Source organism: Genypterus blacodes, unplaced genomic scaffold (genome assembly GCF_046128005.1).
Source record: "Genypterus blacodes isolate CSIRO-AG114 ecotype Tasmania unplaced genomic scaffold, CSIRO-AGI_Gbla_v1 ptg000015l_1, whole genome shotgun sequence".
Taxonomy (NCBI): Eukaryota; Metazoa; Chordata; class Actinopteri; order Ophidiiformes; family Ophidiidae; genus Genypterus; species Genypterus blacodes.
The window spans coordinates 2,767,233-2,790,490 of NW_027466829.1; the positions used below are offsets into that span (position 1 = coordinate 2,767,233).

A 23,258-nucleotide genomic window follows, 5' to 3' on the forward strand; every position below is an offset into this window, starting at 1 on the left:
CCCCCAGCCCCCACCCCAGCCCCCCCGCTGACAAAGAGTCACCAGAAGGTAACCGTCGTCACACTGCAGCCTTCACACTGCAGCCGTCACTGGCTCTACTTTCCATAAGCTTCATGGCTGCACAGCACAAATGCAGAGCTCACAGGAGGAATCTTGTGTTCCTACTCCTGGTTGTCATTGTTGGCACTGAGTGTATTCAGAAGTGGAGTGTGTTTGCTTTGTTCTGATTCAGGGAATAAAACGAGACAATGTTTCACTTGGCCCTTGGTTCAATTTGTGTTCACACAGTTACACTTATCAGGGGACCGACACGAGCATGAGACCTGTTACGCCATTGGTCAGAATTGTCTGGTAGTTTAATCCCTTACTTCAGAAAACTGTTCTTTCCACAGACAAAATCGCAAAACACGAAAATGGAACATCAGCAGCATGTGTGCATAATTACTGTACTTGCTATTCTCTGGTTGACATCAACAACACATTCAGTTTGAGCACCAAGGCTACGTCGCTCGGAAATCATGTGTTGATGCGTGTGAGAAGATGCACTGCCTAAGGACGGCTCCGTAGAGAAGACACACTCTGACTGAGGCATGCATGAAGAGCACTTACAGTACAGCTAATGATTTAAATCAGTTTACTGAGTCCGTTGCATTCTCACTTCAAATGTACCACCCGCTCAAGGCCGTCGTGGACTGGTTGATCTAGTAGGGGAACTCCTCCAGGTTTTAGAAGAAGTGCTCCGAACAAGCAAGGTCTGAATACAGGCTTAGTTTCAGCAGAAGCTTTGGTCTGAAAGGAGGTATTTGGCTGATACAACGTTACATGGGCCTCCATAAAGCGTCTGAGAGCAGATCTCAAACTTTCCTGAAGCATTGACAGCTCTACCTCTTTGAAAATACCAAACCATCAAAGCCTTTTAAAGTTACACCTCTCTTCCTTACACACATCTGAATCTGTGAGTCCTACTAAACTCTGACAATTGAGCAAGCTTTTTGCTTCTCATGTGCAAATGTAACACATTTCAGAGAGCCCATAATAGTCTCCTGGGGCGCCACTAAAGCAGAGTTGGATGGAGACGGCATTTCAGAGGATGTAGTGTTTCATCTCTGCATGCTTCCCTGTTGACTGTTAACAACCATGGAAGTCTACTGCACAAGTCAATGGAAAGCAACAAGAATGTATTGTGAAGTCAGCTGCAGCTACAGGAAGTCGCCTGAGCAAACCTGTACTGTTATTCAGTCACGATCAGAGGTCATAACACAACAAATAAAGTTTCTCTTCGACCCCCATTGAAGCATTCTCAAATAAGCCAATGAAAAATGTCTACTTTAAAAAGTGTTCTTAGAACGCCGATGCAGGAGTGCATAACATGTAATGCTAATAATAGTGGCATGTGGTGAAGCTGGACCATTACCTTGATTGGTGCCATTCTCCCTCTGCGGGAGAGACAAGCTGAGCTTGTAGCCTGGCAATCCACATCCCTAACACTCCTTGACAAGTTATATATATATATGAGTGGTGGAGGTGAAGGAGGGGAGTGGGGAGTGGGGGGGCAACTTCTGATTGTTACCATGGCAATAGTAGACCAAGGATCAGGAGGTTAGATCGGATGGCGTGCAGCTCTTGATAGCTGCGTCAGGCCACACATGAGAGATATACCCGTGGTTTATAATCACTGTCAGCCGGCAGCTCAAGTGGTCTGTGTGCATGTGTGTGTTTGTGTGTACTTGTGTGTGTTACAATCTTCCCGAGAAACTCATCTGGCCTAAGCTTCCAACTGGCAGCGAAAGCCTAAAATCCTACCTACCAGCTTTCTCATGAGTGACAATCTTCTCTCACAGATCCCTTGTGGATTTTTCCTCTTTTTTTTTTCTAAACGGAAAGAAAACGGTTAAAAGAAAACAGAACATGTGATTCTAACAGAGGATGTAAATGAAACAGGTTGCTGTGCTGCAATCTGAGCTTGAAGCAGAGAAACTCAAAGTCGTCTATGTTTTCCCAGTCAATAAGTTATAAACAACACCGGCAGCTAGCAGTTATGCAACCATGCATCCGGCATCAAATCAATGCTATTGATGCTATTCCGCATTTAAAGAAACACTCATTTCGCTGTGGTATGCACACTCGTCAACTTACTCAGTGAATTTTCATTAGGAGGCACTCGAGACGCATGTTTAGAGTCCCTCTCTCTCTCTCAGTGGGTGGGTTGTGTCGATTACGCCGCGTTAATCTCTATCACAATAAATAACATTGATTACAAAGGCTGAACGTTGAGAGAACCGTGTTCAAATTAAAGTGCAAAGTGAAGTAAGATGGGAAAACGGGATTGAAGGGGAGCGATGTGTGTGTGTGTGTGTGTGAGAGAGTGTGTGGCAGGAGACCAAGACATGAAGACCACAGTCATTCCTTGAGGAGGATCAGTTTCTGAGTGAGTCAGAGTGTCAGACCGCTAAAAGACACACAGGGTGTCTGGTGGGACTGACACACACACACACACACACACACACACTCGACTCTACTATTTAACGCGCGGGGGAATCAGGGGTGGCTTACATTTCCACAGTTGAGGTGAACATTAACAAAACAAATCAAACAAAACCATAATGACGCTGCCAATGAAAAACGATCTTAGTTGCACAGTTTAGGTGTGGAGTCGTTTTCTCACACACACAGTTCACCCACAGGTCACACAGAAAAGTTATACCACCACCAGTAGAAGTAAAGCAATCGAATTTTACTTCACTGCCAACATTAGAGAAAACAGGCAGTACCAGTTAGAAATTCTCTTTATGATTTGCTTTTAAATGGATTATGCTTTCCGGCTAAGTGAAGGGGAAACCAGTGTGTTCTCAAGGGCAGCGACCTTGTGAAGCTTAATAGATCCTTCACTGTTTGCCGCCTTCATATGTTGTTTGGATTTGTTTACAATGCGGCATGCTCAACATCACAAATCAGGGATTGCTTTTGCCGTTGTCAGGGATTACCGGTCTGCTCTTGGAGTTTTTCATTAAATTGCGATGTCTGTAAACAACAAAGCGTCCGGCTCTCGGGCAGAAACACCGACTATCTCGCACGTAGATTTGGAGAACATGAATTTATCTGTATGAAGGGTTGTATCCAAATGGCTGAGCCTCCTCATGAATTATGAATGAATGAATAAATGTTCTGACAGGCACGAGAGTGACACTCGAGCTTTCAACGTGTTTTGAGAGAGGAGTGTGTGACACCAGGAAGGGGAGGCGTAAATCAGGAACAAGCTTGTGACCGCAGGATCCACGACACATTCAATATTTCTTTAGGAGGCAATAAGATGTTTAATATCTAAGCTCCTTATCCTATATAAGGCTGCGGCGCGATTTTGTTTGACACCGTAGAGAGGGAAATCCTCTTATTTTCATCTTTATGAGGTCACCACTGGAAATGGACAGAGTTCAGACAGATGGGGCCGACGGGGAAGAGGCAGGAAGAAGAGATTAAAAAACTGGCGGGGGTGTCAAGAAAAGCACGGGACGAAGACGGCTACTGGTGATGACACGGAGGAATAGAGACAGAAAGAAATTTGCAAATGAGGGTTTCAGGGTGAGAGAACAAGAGAGAAACATGGTGATAAAACGGGGTTAAAAAAAAACCTCCCTGTGTAAAAGATTCTATCAGCCAAATTGCATCAAGTTGCACCTGCGACCAAAAGCATCTCTGACTTAAACGTGATGGACTGCCACCCCCGCCCTCTTCCCGCCCTGCCCCCCCTCACACTGATAGGGCCCCGTCTGCCCGCCAGGCCATGGGGTCTGCTGAAAAATGACTCGGCACCTAAACTGTCTGAGTGAAGCTTTGATAAAAGTGCCCTTTTTTCCATTTCACTGCTCAGATCTGAGGGAGCCTGATACAGTGAAACCCTCCTCCCCCCACCCCCCCAACCCATCTTTAAGAAATGAGGCAGAAGGGGCTGCTGCTAGCCTCCATCCTCAGGGCAAGAACACAGGCCCCGACAACCATCTCCTCCCTGCGACAAGCAATTCCTCTGCAGGGCTGCCCTGAGAAAAAGTGTTGATGCTAACAAAATGCATGACAGCCAGCCGCTTATGTTAACAGTGCGTGTGCACGGGAGAGCTGCATCGCTCCCTTTGGTTTCACTCTCAATCACCCACCCTAACGTCTGAACTCTGCGGTCTCAGGGGGAGGAGGACAGTTGACGCGGAGCCAGACAGGGGTGGGGGTTGAACTCTTTGTCCTGGAGAAGAATGGATGTGCAGGCTGGGATAGGGTGGGGGAGGAAAGGGGGGTGGGGGGCTGGAGTAGATGGGTGCAGCAGAATTGCCGAGATAACACCAGACAGGCAAGTTCACCTATGTGGGTATGAATCTGAGGCTGGAAAACAACTGGGGGAAATGATTACTTAAGATCCGATCAGAGACAGAATAGTCAACTTCACCGGATCTCTGAGTCCAACAGCTGCTTTCACACCAAAGGCTCAGACCTAATTTATGAGCTTCTTCACCCGGAGCTATCTGGAGTTGGAAACTGGGTGGCTCCTTCACAAACTTCCTTGTTCCCGTTCAAAATGCGTTTCAAGTAGAAAGTCAAGCACGTGACCTCTATAGAGCAACAGTTAGGTCATCTCCACATAGCAAACACACCAATTACCTAGCAGAGACGAGTCCTCATGCTGAGACACCATTATATCCTCTATTGTTTAGCCTCACGAGCCGAGGTCTTCTGGTCACTGTCCCAGAATAGATCCCATTGGGGCGCACCACTTACTACGCCTGTTGAAGCTGCTTTTTGATTATAGTTTTTTGGTCTTAGTTTCATTGTGCAGCTTTTCTTGGCACTGCTTCACATCCGAGTTTTAATTTTATTTATTTATTGCAGTGGACAAAAACAAGCCAAATGTGGCTGTTTAAAAGTGGCTCTGTGCGTGACCAATTACCAATTACTCGCCTTTAGAGCTCAACACAGTAGTTCTTGAATTCCTGAAACAGTCAATGATGTAAAATGGGATATTGATGACTGAGAGCCATAAAAAATTAATTACACTTTGAATGCGAGTCATACTAAAACGAGAAACAGAGAAACTTGATAAAAACATCTTTGAAACAAGAAGCTGAGCGCTATACGAAGTCCGTGTGTATGTACTGAACTGCTATACTTTACTATGTGTACATGGATTACAACATTCTGCTCGGAAGAATGAAGAAGCTACATCTGCTCTAGTCAAGCATTGCAAACAGGGAGGGAGTGTTTGTCAAACTCAGTAGCACACACACTGACACATACACACACACACACACACAGCTCCGCTCATCAAGCAGAGCCGTATTAGTTTTGTTCATTGATCCCAAAACTAAAGACAGATTTCACAGGGCACGACAGAGCAGATCGCTTTGTGGGAGCTGTGGGGTTTGTAACTTACTCATGTTACTCAGTGACTAAAAGCAGAGATGGCACAATAATCTGAGGAAGCAAAACCTCACAGGTGAATTCAGGAAATTGAAAATGGATTTGACTTGCCTCTGTTTTGATAAACACTAGCTGAAGGGGGACCAAACATGAAGAACCTACACGGTTTTACTCGAAGGTTGAAAAAGCTTCACTCTGACTTTTCTGTCAAACTAATCAGACAGACAGCCGACGTTTAAAAACCCTCGGAGTTTCTGCTCCAATAGTCTACACTTTCCTATCATTTAATACGGAAGAGGCTGACCTGCTTGTGCAGATAGTGTGGATGAAATTCTCTTATACAGCAAATAAATTGTCCAGCAGACCCAAACGCACCGTCGTGGCCATGAAAAGGGCAATGACACCTCCCATGGACCATTCCACCTCAGCACTTTTAATTCATGTTAAGAGGATTGAACTGGCAAATTAAAATCCATATCAATTACTCGTCTCCTGTGATTCGTAAAAGAGCAGTGTTTGAAGTTAAAATATCAGGTATTATAGCTACATCATCAATTATGCATTAGGAGTTCTGGCACCAGAAAAGACAATTTGGGTGGAAGAGACATTTACTTGCTTTAATTCTTACAATATTTCCATATGGCTGTCTTTAAAAGTTGACAAAACAGAAGGCAGGCAGGGACAAGAAAGGGACACAAATTCAACTCTTTCTTTGTAGAGAAACGCATACTCCCCTACAGGTGTCGAGAGTGGATTCGCCACACAGCGTCGGCAGCTTTGAAAATCCCCTCTGGTACCATTATAAAGTGTTTTTCTTAAATAAAAAGGATGAAACATTTCTCAGAAATTACTTTTCCCTTTCTCATCTTTCCTGTTCCTCTAGCAGAATATTGCAGAAGGTATGTCTTGGCTCTTCTAGGGGAGCTTCCAGAGAGGCAGAATAATGCTGTGTACGCCTCCCTCGTATCACGTCTGAGATAGCATATCGCAATGAGAGGGTTACAGGGCCTCTCTCACTCACATAAGATACGGTTATTGTTGTTTTTCTTCTTGCTGGCAATGACAGAGGAGTGCATTCCAAGTTTCCAAGAAGCACAACTGAGCCTTTTGAGAATATCAACTGCCACAACGACACAGTGTCTTCTGCTTGTATGATCAACAGAGAGAGCGATCTAAGGTGAAAATGTACCTGTATCAGTAGTTTCAGCTCAGATCTAACAGGTTGCATTTTTGGTTCATTTATCACTGATTTAATCACCAAAACCTTTCTCATTAATTCTTTATTGCATCATTATGTGCCCTCTTGACCGTGTGCCATCAAACAATAAAAGCAACCACTCACAAAGCACTACCAGTAATTGGTTCTACAGGCACAACTGGTTGATTCTTAGAACAACTTCAGTACATGCACTTAAGAAATAAAGGGAAAGAGGGTAGTTCTGGGAAACTTAAATCTAAATCAATTGACCGGCACGTTTCTAACCTGCACACATGGCTTATTTCAATTCCTCCTTCCAACCAATTACACCCGCAAGAAAGCTCCCACAAAAGACATAATTCCCCAGTCAATTTCCTCTCACCTTATTTCGTCCCCTTTTTCTCGCACAAACGCATTCAAACCGTCGGTAAAGATTGAAAGTGAAAAGTGAGTGTTGAGAGGAATCTGCAGTGTCGTAGGAAAGTGTGTGAGTGGGGGAGAAAATATAATTCTGAGCTATCTGTCTTCCTTTGATCAGGAGAAACGGCGGATTAGGAAGGATTCGCCAGAAGTTTCCTCTTTATCTCTAATACATTCTTTAAACTCACTATAGAATTAAATTATTAAATGCTATAGTAAATTCGACCGTACTCCGGTGCACAGATTAGACTCCCTCCACAGTATCATGTCCCCACTATTGGTTGGTATAGCATTCATCTCACACAGGGGGAATCTTTTATCTCCAAGTTTGGAAGTGTTAGTCTTAAGGTGATGGATGTGACTGCGTTCAAACTGGCAGGTCAACATTTCCATTGTGTGTAATATTAAATTATTGAGAATGAATCACACAGAGGGGCAAGAGAAACATTTCTCCAGGTGTGTCAACTGTTGAGAACTGTGCCCTGTTTCTGCCCAAACAGGCCTGCAGCTACATTTGAACTTTGAGAGTCACGTCTCCACAAACACCAGAGACTGTGTAGGGAAGTCGTGCTTGTGTGTTCTTGTCCACTGAGGGAAATCATGACGTCTACAGGGCTGGACTGAGGAGACAGCCACGCAGACTCGGCTTCTTCCTCGTCAATCACCTTTGCTTACAAGTAAATGATTTTTCAACAAGCTCCAGGGTGATGGATAATCAAAAAGAGGGGGTCTACTGCGCCCTCCTCTCTTACATTTTCAATGGACGGAGGAGGAAAGAGAAGGTCTCTACATCATCGCAATCTTGTTGTGCTGTACACGTCTTTCCATTTGGACCCCCAACGTTAAACGTAGCGCCCTGGGCCAAAGTGATGATGAATTCCCGCTCCTGGCATCTCTCTTGTCTCAGAGGAGCACTCTGGATGAGAGAAGGGGGCAGGCTGGGGGGGGCAGGCAATGTCTGGGGACAAGACCCCTATGTCGAGTCAGAGCCTGCCAAATGGAGCTTCCATAGCTCTTCAAAAGGCCTGGTGGCACAGAAGGGATGGCTGCTCCGGGCAAATGCTAAAAACTGCAAACCAGGCAACACATCTGTGCAGCTGTGTTTCCTTTGTGGCATGAAGCACACAATCCCTCAAGCAAGCAGAGGCAGGCAAGCGCACCAGGAACAAAAAGAGAGAAATATAGAGGCAGACAGAAATATAGCAAGGCAGAAAACGAGAGAGAGAGAGAACAGAAGCGGGAGGAAAGCGAGGGCGTGTGCAGTTTAAGACTCTAGATACTGAAACCAAAACTTTCTCTCCGCTTCAGCGTCAACCACATTGAGCAGAACCCTATAGTGAACGCGCCAACGGAACGCGAGCCAAATCTCCACGGTAATGCTCCTTCTGCAAATCATTCTTACTGTCTAGCTCCAGCTGTATAGCTGATGGGGTTTGTTTCCATCTACTTTCATTCGAGCATAACCAAGGTCTACTGTACATATTGTTGATTTGTCAATTAAAATGATTCACTGTCTGGCAGGGAGACATTTTGTGGTTGATGGTATTGTTGTTTGCTACCCCTCACAGCATCTCCGTCTCACTGTTGATTTATTCACAAGTGACGCAGCAGTTGTGCTGACATTTACTTTTACTTATGACTCTGTGTGCTTTTAATCTCCAGCCCTCTTCAGCTCTCCTTTCAAGCGACACTTATTTTGATGCAACCTCTTCAAAATGTAGTATATGTCAGACACTTACTCTAATTATGTCTAAAGCTGTACAGCCAGTCTGAAAGCTTCCCCACGCATGCTATTGGATATTAATCAGAATTTGCATGCACTGTTTGGATGCAGACAGTATTTGCTGCCAGGCCAAGAATTTGGGCAGGAGAATATGTTATTTTTACTGGTTTGGTGGGGGTGGAAAATCTTGCATGCTACCAAAGCCAGCAATGGCCCAGCCCAAATGTCGCAAGACCTGCTTATAGAAAATGAGGCTTTTAAGCTGCAGGCAGCGACAGCAAAGCCTCAAATCTGCTGAGACTTTAACAAGGCTGTTTCCGTGTGTCCGTGTTGTGCACGCCACACAGAACAACCATGGCTCTCGCTTTTTCTTTCTGCGTGATGTCTGAATCACTTGAGTCCCATTTTTCAAATGCCAAGAGTCACACAGAGCAAGAAATTATATTGACATCATTTGCATGACCATTATTAAGAAATTAGTCTCACATCTGGAAACCATTTAATGCACCACTTTATGCTTGTTATAATTGTTTGTGCTGTCTTAGTTGATCCGTGTGTATACATTAGAAGTCTTGATGAGCCCCATATGGTTCTTAGCACACACGTCACATGTCATTGTCATCTGCGTGTATAAACACGTCTTATATAGAGCGTATCCAAGCAGACTGTCTTTGCCGTGCAGTGGAGAGACAATTTACCTTTTTATTTTGGTGCCTTTAAGCCCATTTTAGGCTGTGTAATTCTGTTCTTTTCAACCGCTGCTGCCCGTTAGTTGGTACATTACATTACATTACATTGGTAGAGCTCCGTTGCTGCTGCCAATGTTGGTGTTCCTGCTCCGTTGGGTCGGTTTGGGTCCAACGCATTTGGGATCAGTCTATTTATCCTTGGGTCTACAGCAAAACCCTTCCAACTGCTCCCAGGTTGAATCTCTCTCTCTGCGCATCGGTCTCATGTTGGCTCTCCACTCTCTCTTTTTTGGATGAGGTCCAAAAAGTTTGGACCCAATCTGAAGTTTGAGACAAGAAATAATCTGATGGGATATAAGATTTCATGTTAGATTCCACCCTGATATCAACTGATGATTAGTACAAGCTTGTGTAAGTCAGCCGGGTATAATGTAAAGCGTGACCTGAAGTTTTATCAGGGCAATCACCACCCTGTCCAGGATTTTCATTAAAGAATATCTGTCTCATTAGATTATGGAATGCAATCTGTGTGGGGCGAGATAAAGTGGTACTAGGTCACACACTCAATATCACACTGTTATGTAACAAAGGGCGATGTGGCCACAGCTCTCCACACAAACACACGTGCACATACACAGCCCATATCTGTCTCCAGTTAAAGATAAACCCCCCGCCCCCCACACACACACACACACACACACACACACACACGGCAGCTCTGGTGCATGAGAATTGGGATTTGTAGAGAGCTGCTGAAAATCAAAAGGGACAAATTCAGCAGAGCTTTAACACTCTCTTCCATTCCTGCTCTTTCTATTACAGCATTTTCACTATAAACACACAAATGATAATGGACAGGGCTCACGCAGACACAAGCAGAAATCATTTTCAGCTCAAAAGTAAACAGGAAGACATACTCAGGGTAAATGCCTTTTCATATTAGGCAGACATTTGTGTGTGCGCCTTAATGGCAGTTTCATCTGGGAACCGTATTTAGAAGATGAGAGTGAAATAGCAATGGCACTTAAAATCTTTGTCTTGAGAAAGAAAATGTCATGCAAATGGATGTTGTCTCATGTGCTCCCCATGAACAATCCCACTCAACTGCTGCCCAGCAAATCACTTAACACAGAAGGGAAATGGGCATTTCTGCCTCGCCTTACAGCTCCAAAGAGATGGAGCGGGAGATTGTCACAGTGCTGTTCCACTCGCAAAATCCTCCATCAAACATTTCAACCGCGCTTCGCAGCTAAAAAAAAAGAAGGAGAACAAGCCCCCTCCCACTTTGCTTTCTACAGTACATATTTGCGGTTCAAGTATTTTTAGCTTTAGAAATGCATGAGAGAGAGACGGTGGAAAAGGGGGAGAGCAATGCTGGTGGATTGTTGGCAGCTTGCAAAATGCCATCAGGAATGACAGGGTAGGAACAATATCTCACGTTATGTTACATGCCGGTGCGTTGTGAACCTCGGGTATGCAATGTCGCCTTCCTCAACACTGTGGTCCTCATCTCCTCCTGCTGTGATCGGGACCACTCCCGAGGAATTAACCCTGCAGTCATTATGCTGGTGAGGGTCACTGGATCTGTGGCATGTGTGGAAACACCAGCAGTGTGTGAGCTTCAGTGCCCTGCCTCAGGCACCATGCCTGCCTCTGTGACTGTCTGCTCACACACCAACTGAACAGCACAACACACACATTGAGAATACCCACACGCACAGGCTTGTTGCCCAGTCACTAGTCAGCCTGCTTAATAAGGATGGCAAATAGTCCCTGCAGCACTAAAGGAACAATAACTGAAGCCATGATAGTCTCTCTGTAGCTGGAGTTTCACTGCTTCTATGTCCAAGCACAGGGCTGGAGGTACAGAGGGCTAAACACACACGCTCCATTTGAATTAGAGCCGGAATCACAGAGGTGACAGGGCTGTTCTGTGCCTGCAGCCACCAGGGAGAAGCTTGCCAGACTATCTCCTAAACCAGCACCACATTGATGCGCCACAGGTAAAATGCCCGTCCAGATAATGAGTCCAATGAGAGTAGACAGGGTAAACAATGGCTTAAGGCCTCTGCTTTAAATGATGGAATCACTTTTTAATTGCCACTATTCTCGTTTACACTTGGATGAGGAGGGTAGTAGTCTTTTGTGTCATGCTCGATCTGTCATCCTGCAGCCACAGTCTACCTCCACTCCTCCCACCTTTAACTTGAAAATCAAACAGATAGAGGAATAGCCCATGCTATCACCCACCATGAAATGCCTTTCAATATACCGCCTGCCCGTGGCAATTCCCCCCTGCTCCTGCTTCCACTACGGCGGCAAGATGAGCAAACATTAAGGTGCATATCCACCCCCCGGGGCATCATTATCCCAGACACTACTTGCTGCTAAAAGTAATGGCGCCTTGGATCTACCTGGCTCATGGCGGTCCCTACTTTCTCATAGTGAAATGGAAGGAGGGGCAGAGCACCAAGCACTGTTTACATAAAAACACTGCCAGGGGCTTTGCTGTGGGATTATGAGAATTGGCCAAGATTCAGAGTAAGTAAAGAAGGTTAAAAGGGAGCAGTGGTGCTGTCTTTTTTCCATGCTGGCTGGTTCTGTAGTATTCTGAGCTGGGGTAGACTGGGCTGGGTCGAGCTTTGGCTGCCAGTTCCCAGAACACAAGGACCCTTTTTTTCCTCCCGCCAATCACAACCATATGTGCCCAGACTTGATTTAAGAATCTTGGTCCCTCAACTCAGTCTGCCTTTCAGCTCTGAACGACTCATAAGGAACAGTGTGCACGCTCACACACGCTCACACACACGCTCACAGTCTCACGCTCAGGGAGAAATACACACACTCCATGAGAGGCATGCTCCCAAACACAGCTTGGCCGACGCAATGTAATCACAGGGCCCCAAAAAAGGATACCAGAACAGGAATGAGCTCCAATAACATGCTTTCCAACACCGGGGAGCTTACCTCGCTCCCTCATTCCTCCAGGGCATGCAGTTTGAGGAGATTCAACCTGACATGACTGAGAGATTTACGAGGAGTAGATAGAAGACTATTTTCTCATTGATAGCCGGTCCTATCAGCAGGATGCCAAGGCCCATCAATTATGGACCAGACAGTTTTCTGCACCAGTAAATTCCTCAACAGGTATCTCCACCCCCCCCCCCCCAGCCTTGGAAAGCTGAATAAAACTGAAAGCACTCCCCTGCCGTGCCTGTGGGTGTATTTTAATATTTGTGTGCCACTTGAATGTTTTTCTTCCAAGCACAGAGTGAGCACAAATTCATGCCCACCAGCTACGTAAAGGCCTGATGCTAATGATGACAGCGTGAGCAGCGAGATCATTTTTACAAGGCAGCGGCATGGCTGTGCTGGTGTATTTGTTCATGTGTGCATGAAACAGGGGAAATGGATGGTGGGGGGGTCACGTGCTGAGAACTGTACACAAACAGCCAAAGTTCATGTGAAATTAACTTTTCATTTTCCAAATATGATTAGGGAATTATTCATCCATGCAGGCTGAGTAAATGCATATTACACACCGCCTTAACCTCTTTTCCCTTTTTTGCCGGCTTCAAAAGAATCTGGCTTTCCTCCCCCCTTGATATTTCCTCTGCTATGAATCCACCTCCAGGAACATTATCAACAACTACCATCTGTTCCCCTCAGTGAGTGTAAAATTGAGCAGCTTGAGTGTCGTCCTGTATCGATCGGAGCCCCATTAATTTCACAAAGCCACATACCATGTGTCACCACTTGCGATCACTACATGGACTTGGGGTGTCCAGTGATGCCTGGAGATGCCCACTGCTTGTGACCTGCTTCAAGATAAATTTTCAAAACAGCATGTGATCCCATCCACCTCTTACATGATATGATACAAATAACAGAACTGAACTTTTATGGTCATATTAATGGAGAATAGACTGTAAGAGACATCATTTGAGTTGAACCTTGACTGTAAAAGTACATTTCCATTAGCAGCCCCTAGAGGATACACTGATCATCACACCACACAATAGGACAGGCAGGCAATGTATTGGCTGCCTGCATGCCCTCACTGCTTTTACAATAAATCTAATACATCAGACCACAACAAGCCATATAAGCTGTATGTATGACAAAGGTCCAGCAACAAACAATCAGGTCCAGAATTTCACTGGCCCAACTAATTAATCACAACATCATTCTTCCCATCAACGCTTAGCACCAAGTATGAAGGAGCCTTGCGAATACAATCTAATCAACACATCATTCCATTGCTTTAACAATGGGGAACAAATAATACCTGTAAAACATTACACTCTGATTAAAGCACTATGTTAACACCTGCAGAAGATTGTCACAAACTGATGGCGTACCTCCCCAAGCAACAGACCTTTTATGTGAAAATGTATTTACTCAAGCATGTACACGATACCTTGTCTTTTAATAAGAGTAAGTCTTTCCTTACCTGGTGTGCTTCCTCTCAACAGCCAATTGAGCAACAAGTCATGTACATTTGGTGAACAATGGGATCCTATTAATTCCATCCACGACTTACTCGGTATGTTTGCCTTATTTTAGAGACGAAAATTGGAGAACATTGGGCACAAACACAGTGTGTGAGTCATGCCTCGAGGCCGATATGTTCTGAGTTTCCCTATTTGGAACATGTGATTACATATTTTGCGTCTTGCAAAAAAACACTTCCACATTTATTCATCCTATTTGCCAAAAGCAATATGCTATAAAAGAAACAATCTCGCTTGCCTCTGCAAATGTAAAACAGTGCAATATACATGATTACTTGTCCATGTGGAGTGGCCTATTTTAAGCTCTTACACAACCATTAGTGAGCACTAACGTAGTATTTGCAGAAATTGACATACCTATGTATTTAGCGGCAGATCTCAAACATTATTTAAAGGCTTTTTACATTTGTGACGGAGAAAACATTCCATTTCCAGGCAGGAGAGTGAGAACATCTAAAACACAGAGACACCTATTGACTGTCCACTTATATGTGCCTGTTGCACTTAAAACAGCTGTAATCAAACCTTTTCATTAAAAAAAACAACTCTGGATCCAGCCATCCAGAACAACTATAGGCCTATTTCAAACCTTCCTTCCCTTTCAAAACTCCTTGAGCGTTTAGTAGCTGATCTTACTTCAAACTATTTATTCGAGCCATAGCAACCTGGTTTTAAACCACTTCATAGCACTGAAACCGCCTTGACCAAAGTGGCAAACAATCTTCTCCTCACTGCCTCCTCCGGTGCCTCCTCCGTTCTCATCCTCCTCAATCTAAGCACAGTCTTCAGTACAGTCTACTCAACCACTTAAACTACATGGGCGTTCATTAAAATACAGCTTTTTCCTAAACCAGTTTATGTATACCAACTTTTCTCTCTACTCTGTAAAGTTTGGCGTTCCCCAGGGTTCTGTACTGGGTCCAACTCTCTTCTCAATGTACATGCTTCCACATTTAAGTCATAGATTTACAGCCTTATGTGAATGACATTGCTGTGTGTCTCCATAACACCAAACGAATTCAGGGCTTCCTGTTCCCGATTTTAAGGTCTTACTTTTAACTTACAAGATATTGCATGGCCTCACTCCTTCACAACTAACCAATCTTATAAACACATACAATCCTGCTCACTATCCCCAAAACAAAGACAATCGTTTAGAAATAAAGCCTTCTTGTACCGTGCTGCTTTTCTCTGGAATAAACGTTCTGCACATGTTAAAGAGGCCGACTCTCTTGCCGTCTCTAAATTCAGACTAAAAACACACATTTTTTCCCTTCATTTTGAATGCAATTAAACTGCTATTTACAGGATGTGAATCATAGTCTTCTTTTGTGGGAGAGTGATTAGCTGGCCTGTGCTTAGTTTAGGCTTAGATAGGCTTAGCTAAGCCTTAGCTTAGCCTTAGTTGGTCAGTGGTATTGCGAGTATAATCAGAGGATGGAGCTCAGCAGCTGTCTCTTGTTTTCTTATACTATTCTCCCCTTCTTCTATTATCTGGTGTCCATGCTCTGTCCTGTGCTCCTACTAACTTTTCCTCCGGTATGTCATGGCCCTGCACCCTGAGTGTTGTTTTGCAGGCTTTCTCCTGGCTGCTGTGCTGTCTGCTAGGCTACATGCTAGAAGGCTCCCCATGCCAGCAGGTAATTTAATGGAATGGGTTCAGTCCCTCCACTATCCACCAAAAGAGAACTCTCTCTCTCCCAAACCTTCTCCCAGGACTCCTTTCACTAACTACTATTATTACTGCTATTATTATTATTATTCATGGTTTGATGTATTATTGTATTTCCCACCTGCAGTTTCTATTGCACACCTGGCAGAGGGTCTTTAAATTGTCTCTACCAAGGTTTCTTCCTTTTCCTTATACATCAAGGTTTTTGGGAGTTTATCTTATCTCTTTGAGAGCTCTGGGCTAAATTGGGAACTGTGTGCTGTTGTGGGCCTGTAAAACCCTTTGAGACACTGGATGTGATGCTATAAAAATAAATATGATTTGATTTAAACACGAGGAAGTAAGACCCATGAAAGATGAACATCTAATTATTGCTATAATGGATTTGACATGTTTTATTGTGTTGTTTATCAATATTGATTTGAGGGATGATGTTGCCATTGGACTCATGATTCCTGTTCATGGCGTGGACAGTGATGATAATGAATGAGGTTCCTGCGTCTGGTTAATTTGCACAAATGGACCTTTTACAGCCATATGCTGTCGTGTTGTTTGTTATGTTCCCAAGGCAGTGTGTGTGTGTGAGTTTACAGTGTCTCAGCTATTAAAATGATTCTAAAAGAAGTGAATGAGTGCAGTTGTCTCTGTTATTTTTTATGTGACGCTTTAACTGGTACAGCTGTAAAATCCAGCTGTACATTATCAATTACTTTATTACCATCAGTGATAATTGTAGTTGTGCCTAAACTTTTACTTTACTGTGTTATACTAATGTGTGATATCATACTTCCCATTATTGTCCTGGGTCAACTTGCACCTCGTCTTATAATTTGTTTTACTATTGCACCATATTTTACATATTTGATATCATTGGAAATCTTTACATTATGATCTTTACATCCTTCCCAAATCCCATGTAATTCTCCTCTGTGTTCAGATCCACAATGACATTTCCAAACTCAGTTTCATCACTCTTGGAGTCGCGCAGAGGTGCAAATCCATGAGGATCTCACCCATGAGAACTCCAGAGGTCCCAACTGTAGTTACACGTGAAGGTGCCAGAGTGTAAACAAGCAGTGTATAAAAAATAGTAAAATGCAATCAGATGTGTCGGTGGTGTTTAAGTGGTTTCTTAGCGTCTGTTTGACTATATATACACGTTAAAATACACATGGCACTCTCTCAAATGAGGAAGGAAGTTTTCTTGTATGTAGGAGCCCATTTCAAACATCGGGACACAGGACAGATACCATATCACACAACTCAGATTCAAGTTCAGCTTAATCTGGCTCCTTGTTTTTGATTCAACCAAGAAGTAAGTAAGCTCATTTCACTGGCTGGGAAAGTCACAGTTCAAATGAGGCAATTTTGCTTCAAACAAACCAGACGTGAGTGTGTTAACAAATAACTGTCGGCAAATGATATTCACAAACACATATTAAATCATGTGAAAATATGGTGAGCGCATCAAGCAGAGCCAAGATGACCGGCAGTCATGATGGGAATAATGCAGAAATATGTACACCACTATAGAGGCAGATGTTTAAAGCACATTAAGACCTAATCTCTCTGGGGTTATACTGAGGGAATGAAAGAGCATGAAGATTGGTTGCAGAGGGGGTGGAAAGCCATCAGTAGAGTAGGAGTGCGTAAGAGAGAAGTGCATGCCCTACAGGCTCCTCTTTAGTAGATGGTCCATTGTGGTTGACTGTAAAGATCGATAGATCGGGTCAATAGATCATTAAGCAATCCCTGCGCTCCTGAAATAACACAGGGATCAGAGTGGAGATAAGAGCATGGATCAATGCAGGGTGGACGAAAGGATGGACGGCTGGACAGAGGCTGGAGCAGGGAAGGAGGGTGTGGGCCCTGTGTGGGGAGTTCAGAGTCTGTCATAGTGAGTGAAATCTAAGCTCTTATAAGCTTGTGTAGGCACAGCCGGCTTGGCCACACCCCTGGATCTGTGTGCGGTGTATTTGGGAGAAGCATCTTTATGCAACTGGGCAACCAGAAGGTTTTGGCAGGAGGGAATGGATGAGCTTTTAGACTGCCAAATGGGAAAGCACAGCTGGATAAAAATCACATAACCCCTTTCGACTAGGCTAGTAATGGGCTTATTGCCTTTTTAAATTCACTAATACAGATCATTCTGTCTGGTTAACTCATTAACATCAATAGTGATCAAGCAAAACGGTTTAACTGCACACATTATTCCAAAGGCCTGAAGGCTAAAACACAGCTTTGTGGCTCTGGATTTAAAACATGGTGTCTTCTATCAGATAAGGATGTAATTATACAAAGTACAGCCTTGTATTGACGAAAACCACCATGAAGAACTTAATAATAAAGAAGCATTAGTGTGATTTTAGTAATGCCTTTATATAAAGCAAATAGAGACAGATACAATTCTTATGGCTGGGAGCCATTTGTAATCAGAGAGGATAATTTCAAATGTCAAAGCATTCTCCTTATCATATTCTCTCTTTAGAATGGATACGAAATGATTTAAAATTATAGGAGCATCAAATTAGAATTGATTTGGCTTCTCCGACTGGCAACACACCTGTTCTACTGCAAGGTGGAGAGGTAGTGTGTACTTTGTTTAATCAGACTTTCTCGTCAATGCCTGTAAGCAGAGCTGCTGCTGAAATAAATTCAGCAGGGGGGAGGGGGGGGTTAGATGGTTAGATCTGTGGATTGGAGCTTCCTGCCCCCTGCCTGGTGCTACTGTAGGCCTCTTCCTGTATCTGTGTCAGAGAAAAACTCTGAGGAGGAGCAGGGGGGGCCAGGGAGGGGGGCGGTGGCAGAAAGCAGACACTCCACCCTAAATAGGAACAGCATGCCAACCCCGGTGGACATCTGTTTTCACAGGTGTGCTCACCCAATGTGATTAAGATTGGCGCTGCACCCGCCACCCCCCAAATGCAACACTGTTACGCCAACACTGTGGGTGCTGGGGCATGGGTGTGAGACGCGTGGGAACAGTTGTGCAGATGGAGCTGCTGATGAGAGTTTGAGTGAAAGAGGAAAGAGCAAGAGGAGAAGAAAAGGAAGTGATGCTCAGAACATGACGTCTTGTCAAAGCAGGGAACGGTATAAGATGAGTGACGTTACTCTGAGCACATGGAGATTATCCTGCTGCTTTTTGATTGTCACAAGGGACGGGGATCAAAAAACGCCATGAAAGGATCGACAGGAACCACACAGGAACACGGTTTTATAAATATCAAAACAATTACAAAATGGACAATAATGCTGTCAGAGAGCCGACTGGGAGAAGAAAAGCCTATAGAATAAAGGTGGGCAGTGGTTTTTGGCACAATCATCGCTGTTGGTGCCCATAGCTACAACACACCTGCTTCCATGGCAACCAGGAGAGGGATTGCTCTCCCTTACACCAGCAGGCCACTTCATGCTTTAATGTAAAGTGACAACTTGCCAGAAATAATTTGTGTTGTGAACAAGTCCCAAAACAGATTTAATTGATGAAAATTGAAGAAAAAAAAAGCAATTTTCTATACTTGTGTTTGCTCCGTCGACACCTTCACTACTGCCGTCACACCGTTATTCTCAAGTGGGTTTTAGAAACATTCAGGCATTTCAAGTGTTCTCACTGCCGGAGAAGTACGAGGCAGCGACAAGAAAACCTTTAACGAACGAGAAAGCAATTCCATTTCACAGCACCAAGGAAGCGAGGAGGAGGAGGCGGGGACGGGGACGGGCACGGGAGAGTCAGTCACCAGCTTCTGAAGAGAAATGGAGGCTTTGGATAAAAGGTGCTCACCCCAAGATACTGTATCTGCAAAAAAAAGAGGAGCAGGCAGACTCCTGTACAACCACAAGCTTAGCTAGTGCTGACAGCTGATAGCGCTCGGCTGTATGTAGGTTATTAGCCAGTGTGAATATCGCTTTCCAACTTCTTAAACTTTATCCGCAGCTAACACAGCCACACAATCTTTAACAATATGAACAATGTTATGAAACTTCATACTTTGGGCCGTTTAATGTGGGTATCAAACACTGAGCTCCATTTCTTTTACATAAGCTTGCGGTTTCGAAAATCCTGCCAACTGAAGAACCTGTTGCTGCCGTTTGCTGCGAGCAAAACGTTACATCAGGACAAAATAGGAGTGTAAGATATACACTCAGACGGGATGCAGAGTTTGTGTTGCTTGCCGTGATGTGAAACCGCCGGGAATAAGTATATTCAGCGAGTCCATCTCAATGTTGAGATATATTACACCTCTTGATAATACAGCCAATCTCTAAGCCCTGATTACATTATCTATCCAATCATGCATAGCAGTGGTTCCATCCCTTCCCATCAATAAAGCAACGGCAGGCAATGACGCTGCCACGACTGCGCCCCGGCTCCAATCTGCTCCGGCTTCCCGTCTGTTGGCGCGATGAGCGAGAGGGTACGACTTCTCTCAAAAAAGCTCCATGTGAGAAATGTATATATTTGTAAGTGCTAATACTAAGCGGCACAGAGTGTTGAGCCAGCACCAGACAGATGGTTCTGAAAGAGGCAGAAGATCAGAGAGATTCTCCCTCCCACCAGCTCTGTCCCCGTTCCTCCATTTCTCTGAGCGAAAGGCACTATCGCAGCTCTGCACGGCGCCGACGAGCCTCCACGTACAAAAGCAGCTCTAATTCCCCGATGGTGGAATCAGCCCGCTTTAACAAGGGTATCAAAGCAGTTCATCAATGAGAGAGGGTATTTAAAACTCTCAAAAGCCTACACAGCCACGGGTGGAACATTACTGGGAGGGTTTGTGTCATGTAGAAGGACAAAAAGACGGAGACACGAGTTAGAGGGATCAGCAGAGGAGAGGAGGAATAATGACATGGAGATTTTTGTACGTGGCTGATTTAAAAAGGTACAATTAGCCTGTGTTGCAAATAAATTGATATATTCAAAGGCCAATGGCTATTGAGATCAAAAGAACGATTGACTGTGTGTGTGTGTGTGTGTGTGTAGGCAGTAATGTTTCATTTCCTGAAGCAGAGGGATTTCATGTCTTTATTTGGTACACATCTGTTTCACACTCGGCTCGCTATGACACCACATGAAGGCCGAGGTCAAATCAAGTGCAGGACGGTTAAACAGCACAAGCACGCAGGCACGCAAATGGATTCACTTTGGCACAACCAGATGAGACACACAACAAACGCTGAGGCACACACACACACACACACAGGCAGATCTCCTCCCCTTCGGTCGACCTAAATGGGCTTCATTGCACAGTCTGCACTAAGTGGCTCAAAGACGTGTAGTGTGTCCTTCTCTCATCTCTTTCTTTCATCCTGCCTCTATCTACATTTCACAAATGGAAAGTGCAATAATCCTCCCACGGCGCGAAGAACTCAATCAGGTCCGAGGGCACAGTGGCAGGACTGTTTCCACACAGGAAATGTGTTGCCTGGCGCTTTGGAAGGCGAGGAAGGTCAAGCACAAGCTGCCGATCGATTGGGATGCTCATTGTTCAGATGGGACATTAAGCTCTTTGTCATTTGCATTTCTGACCTTTATCAGGCCGCTGAAGAAGGCGAGCGCCACCAGGCCGAGAGGGAAACGGAGCGTCTGTTTTGTGCTTAACACACTGCTCACAGACTGCAGAGTTGGCATGGTGCGGCCGGCACAGACTGTCTGCCGACCTGGACACTCTCCGCCCTGCCCGACCTTGGTACCACTGCGCCGCTGTGCCAACCAGGGCTCCATAAATCCCTTGTCCTCATCTAAAAAACATACTCTCCCCGAGAAGAGGCCAGAAGACGGAAACAACGCAAAGTTCATTAACAGATACACGGCAGGAGGTGTGTGTGAGGGGGTGGGGGGAAGAGAGAGTGACGGGAGATGGCAATAAAGGGATAAACCAGGAAATGACAACGGAAGGAAGCTATGGGGAAAGGCTGGCAGCCGTCCATGAAAGAGACAGCTGGCAACGTCATCCTTCACAAACCTGGCGACGCAAGCCGCAACGAAGCAACCTCCAGAGACACCGGCAGAGCGAGAGAGAGAGAGAGAGAGAGAGAGGGAGAGAGAGAGAGAGATTGAAGAGTTTGGGAAAGGTGGGAGGGAGGGATGGGCGGTAAGAAGAGAGGGGGGGGGGGGGGGAGTTGTGGCAGTAGATAACGTGCCTTCCTCTCCAGACTCCCGTCCTAATTAACACTCATCCACACACACACACACACACACAAGACCCCCTGCCTGACTCACGGCCTGGCCCCAGTTTTAAGTGCAGACTCGGAGGGACACAGTCAGGAAAAGTTGGTGTGTGTATGTGTCTGTGTGTGTGTGAGAGGAATAAAAAGGGAATGGGGGTTGAGGCAAGGTCTGGTGGCCTTGTCTGAAGGCAAGCCTGCTCCCTGCTGGCCTCCAGCCTCGTTCTTCAGGTGGAAAAGGGGGAAGATGAAGACAGATGAGTCGGAGCAGAGGGATGTTGATCAACAGACGAGCTGCTCACTGGTCCTCACTCCATCGCTCACCTCATCAGAGGGAGAGACGAAGGGAGACGGAGAGAGAGAGAGAGAGAGACCGAGAGAGAGAGAAGTGAGGCGGCCAATGAGCCGGCAACGGTCCAGTCACAACACCACAGACACAAATCCTGGTTCTGTACCATTAGCTCCAGACTGTCATAAATCTTACCAAGCCAGGCTGCAGGATGGAGGGAGAAGGCCAAAGAGGGAAGTCAAAAAGCCACAGCCAAACAACAGCCTCTGAATGGAGGAGCATTTATAACAACAGACACATGATGTAAAGGCTTGATGGAGGAAAACAGTCCAACACTGCAAGCTACAGCACTTCACACATATTAATTGAAATGTGTTGGAACATGGGGCCTGTGCTTTTGTATCTTACATATGCCAGAATTTACATACATACAACCCAGAGATGTCTGAGGGCTAGAGGGCTGCACACACACACACACACACACACACACACAGTCACAAGCACTCAGCACTCCGTCTTTGTAAACTATTATTTCCATTTGGTAATGCCATTACTGGAGCAAAAGCTTCATTAGCATTACTGCATGTAATAACCTCCACAAGGGATTTGCTCACCCAGATTTAGGCCACACCCAGCTGAAGTATGTTGCTTTGGCATGCGCCCTCCTGGCAGACACACAACACATCTGCTCTGATACAGTAGATACACACATACAGTATATATATTGTATGAACCAGTGGGAAAAGGACAGTTCTCTGTGTGTGTGTGTGTGTGTGTGTGGTAGTGGACACATGTGGGCTCTGGGTCCATGCATAGATCCATCTGCAGGAATTAAGGCTCCAGATTGGTGCTAACGGAGCACTGCTGCTCTTGTAGCAAGCTGTGGCTTGTGTGTGTGTGTGTGTGTGTGTGTGTGTGTGCCCATCCTACCTCACACAGCAGTGAGCCATGGGAGACTGAACACTTAAACTGCGATCCAATTAATTTCCTCTTTCCATGCCACACATTTCGACATGCTAGATGCATACGGGGAGGAAGTTGGGTTAGGAAAGGGTGGAGGTGAGCGGCGAGGCGAGAGCTGTGGGGCAGACTGAGAAAGAGGAGGGGAACGGCGAAGGATGAGCCGGGGTTGGAGAATCTCACAATTCCCCCCGTATCTTACATTTGACTTTCAGCGCAGGGAGAAGA

General features: G+C 45.1%; 1 protein-coding gene across 2 annotated transcripts in view; it reads right to left on the bottom strand.

The window, feature by feature from the left end:
- plxnb2b (plexin b2b) overlaps window positions 1-23,258 on the bottom strand; it is a 99,020-nt gene that overhangs the window by 45,184 nt on the left and 30,578 nt on the right. The window contains exon 1 of one of the 2 annotated variants that reach the window (XM_076140732.1): window positions 13,884-14,065. The exons of the other annotated variant lie outside the window; for it this stretch is intronic. Within the exon in view, the coding sequence (XP_075996847.1) occupies window positions 13,884-13,962 (79 nt within the window). The 5' untranslated portion in view covers window positions 13,963-14,065. Of the gene's footprint in view, window positions 1-13,883; window positions 14,066-23,258 lie in introns of those variants that run through there. 2 annotated transcript variants of the gene reach the window in all.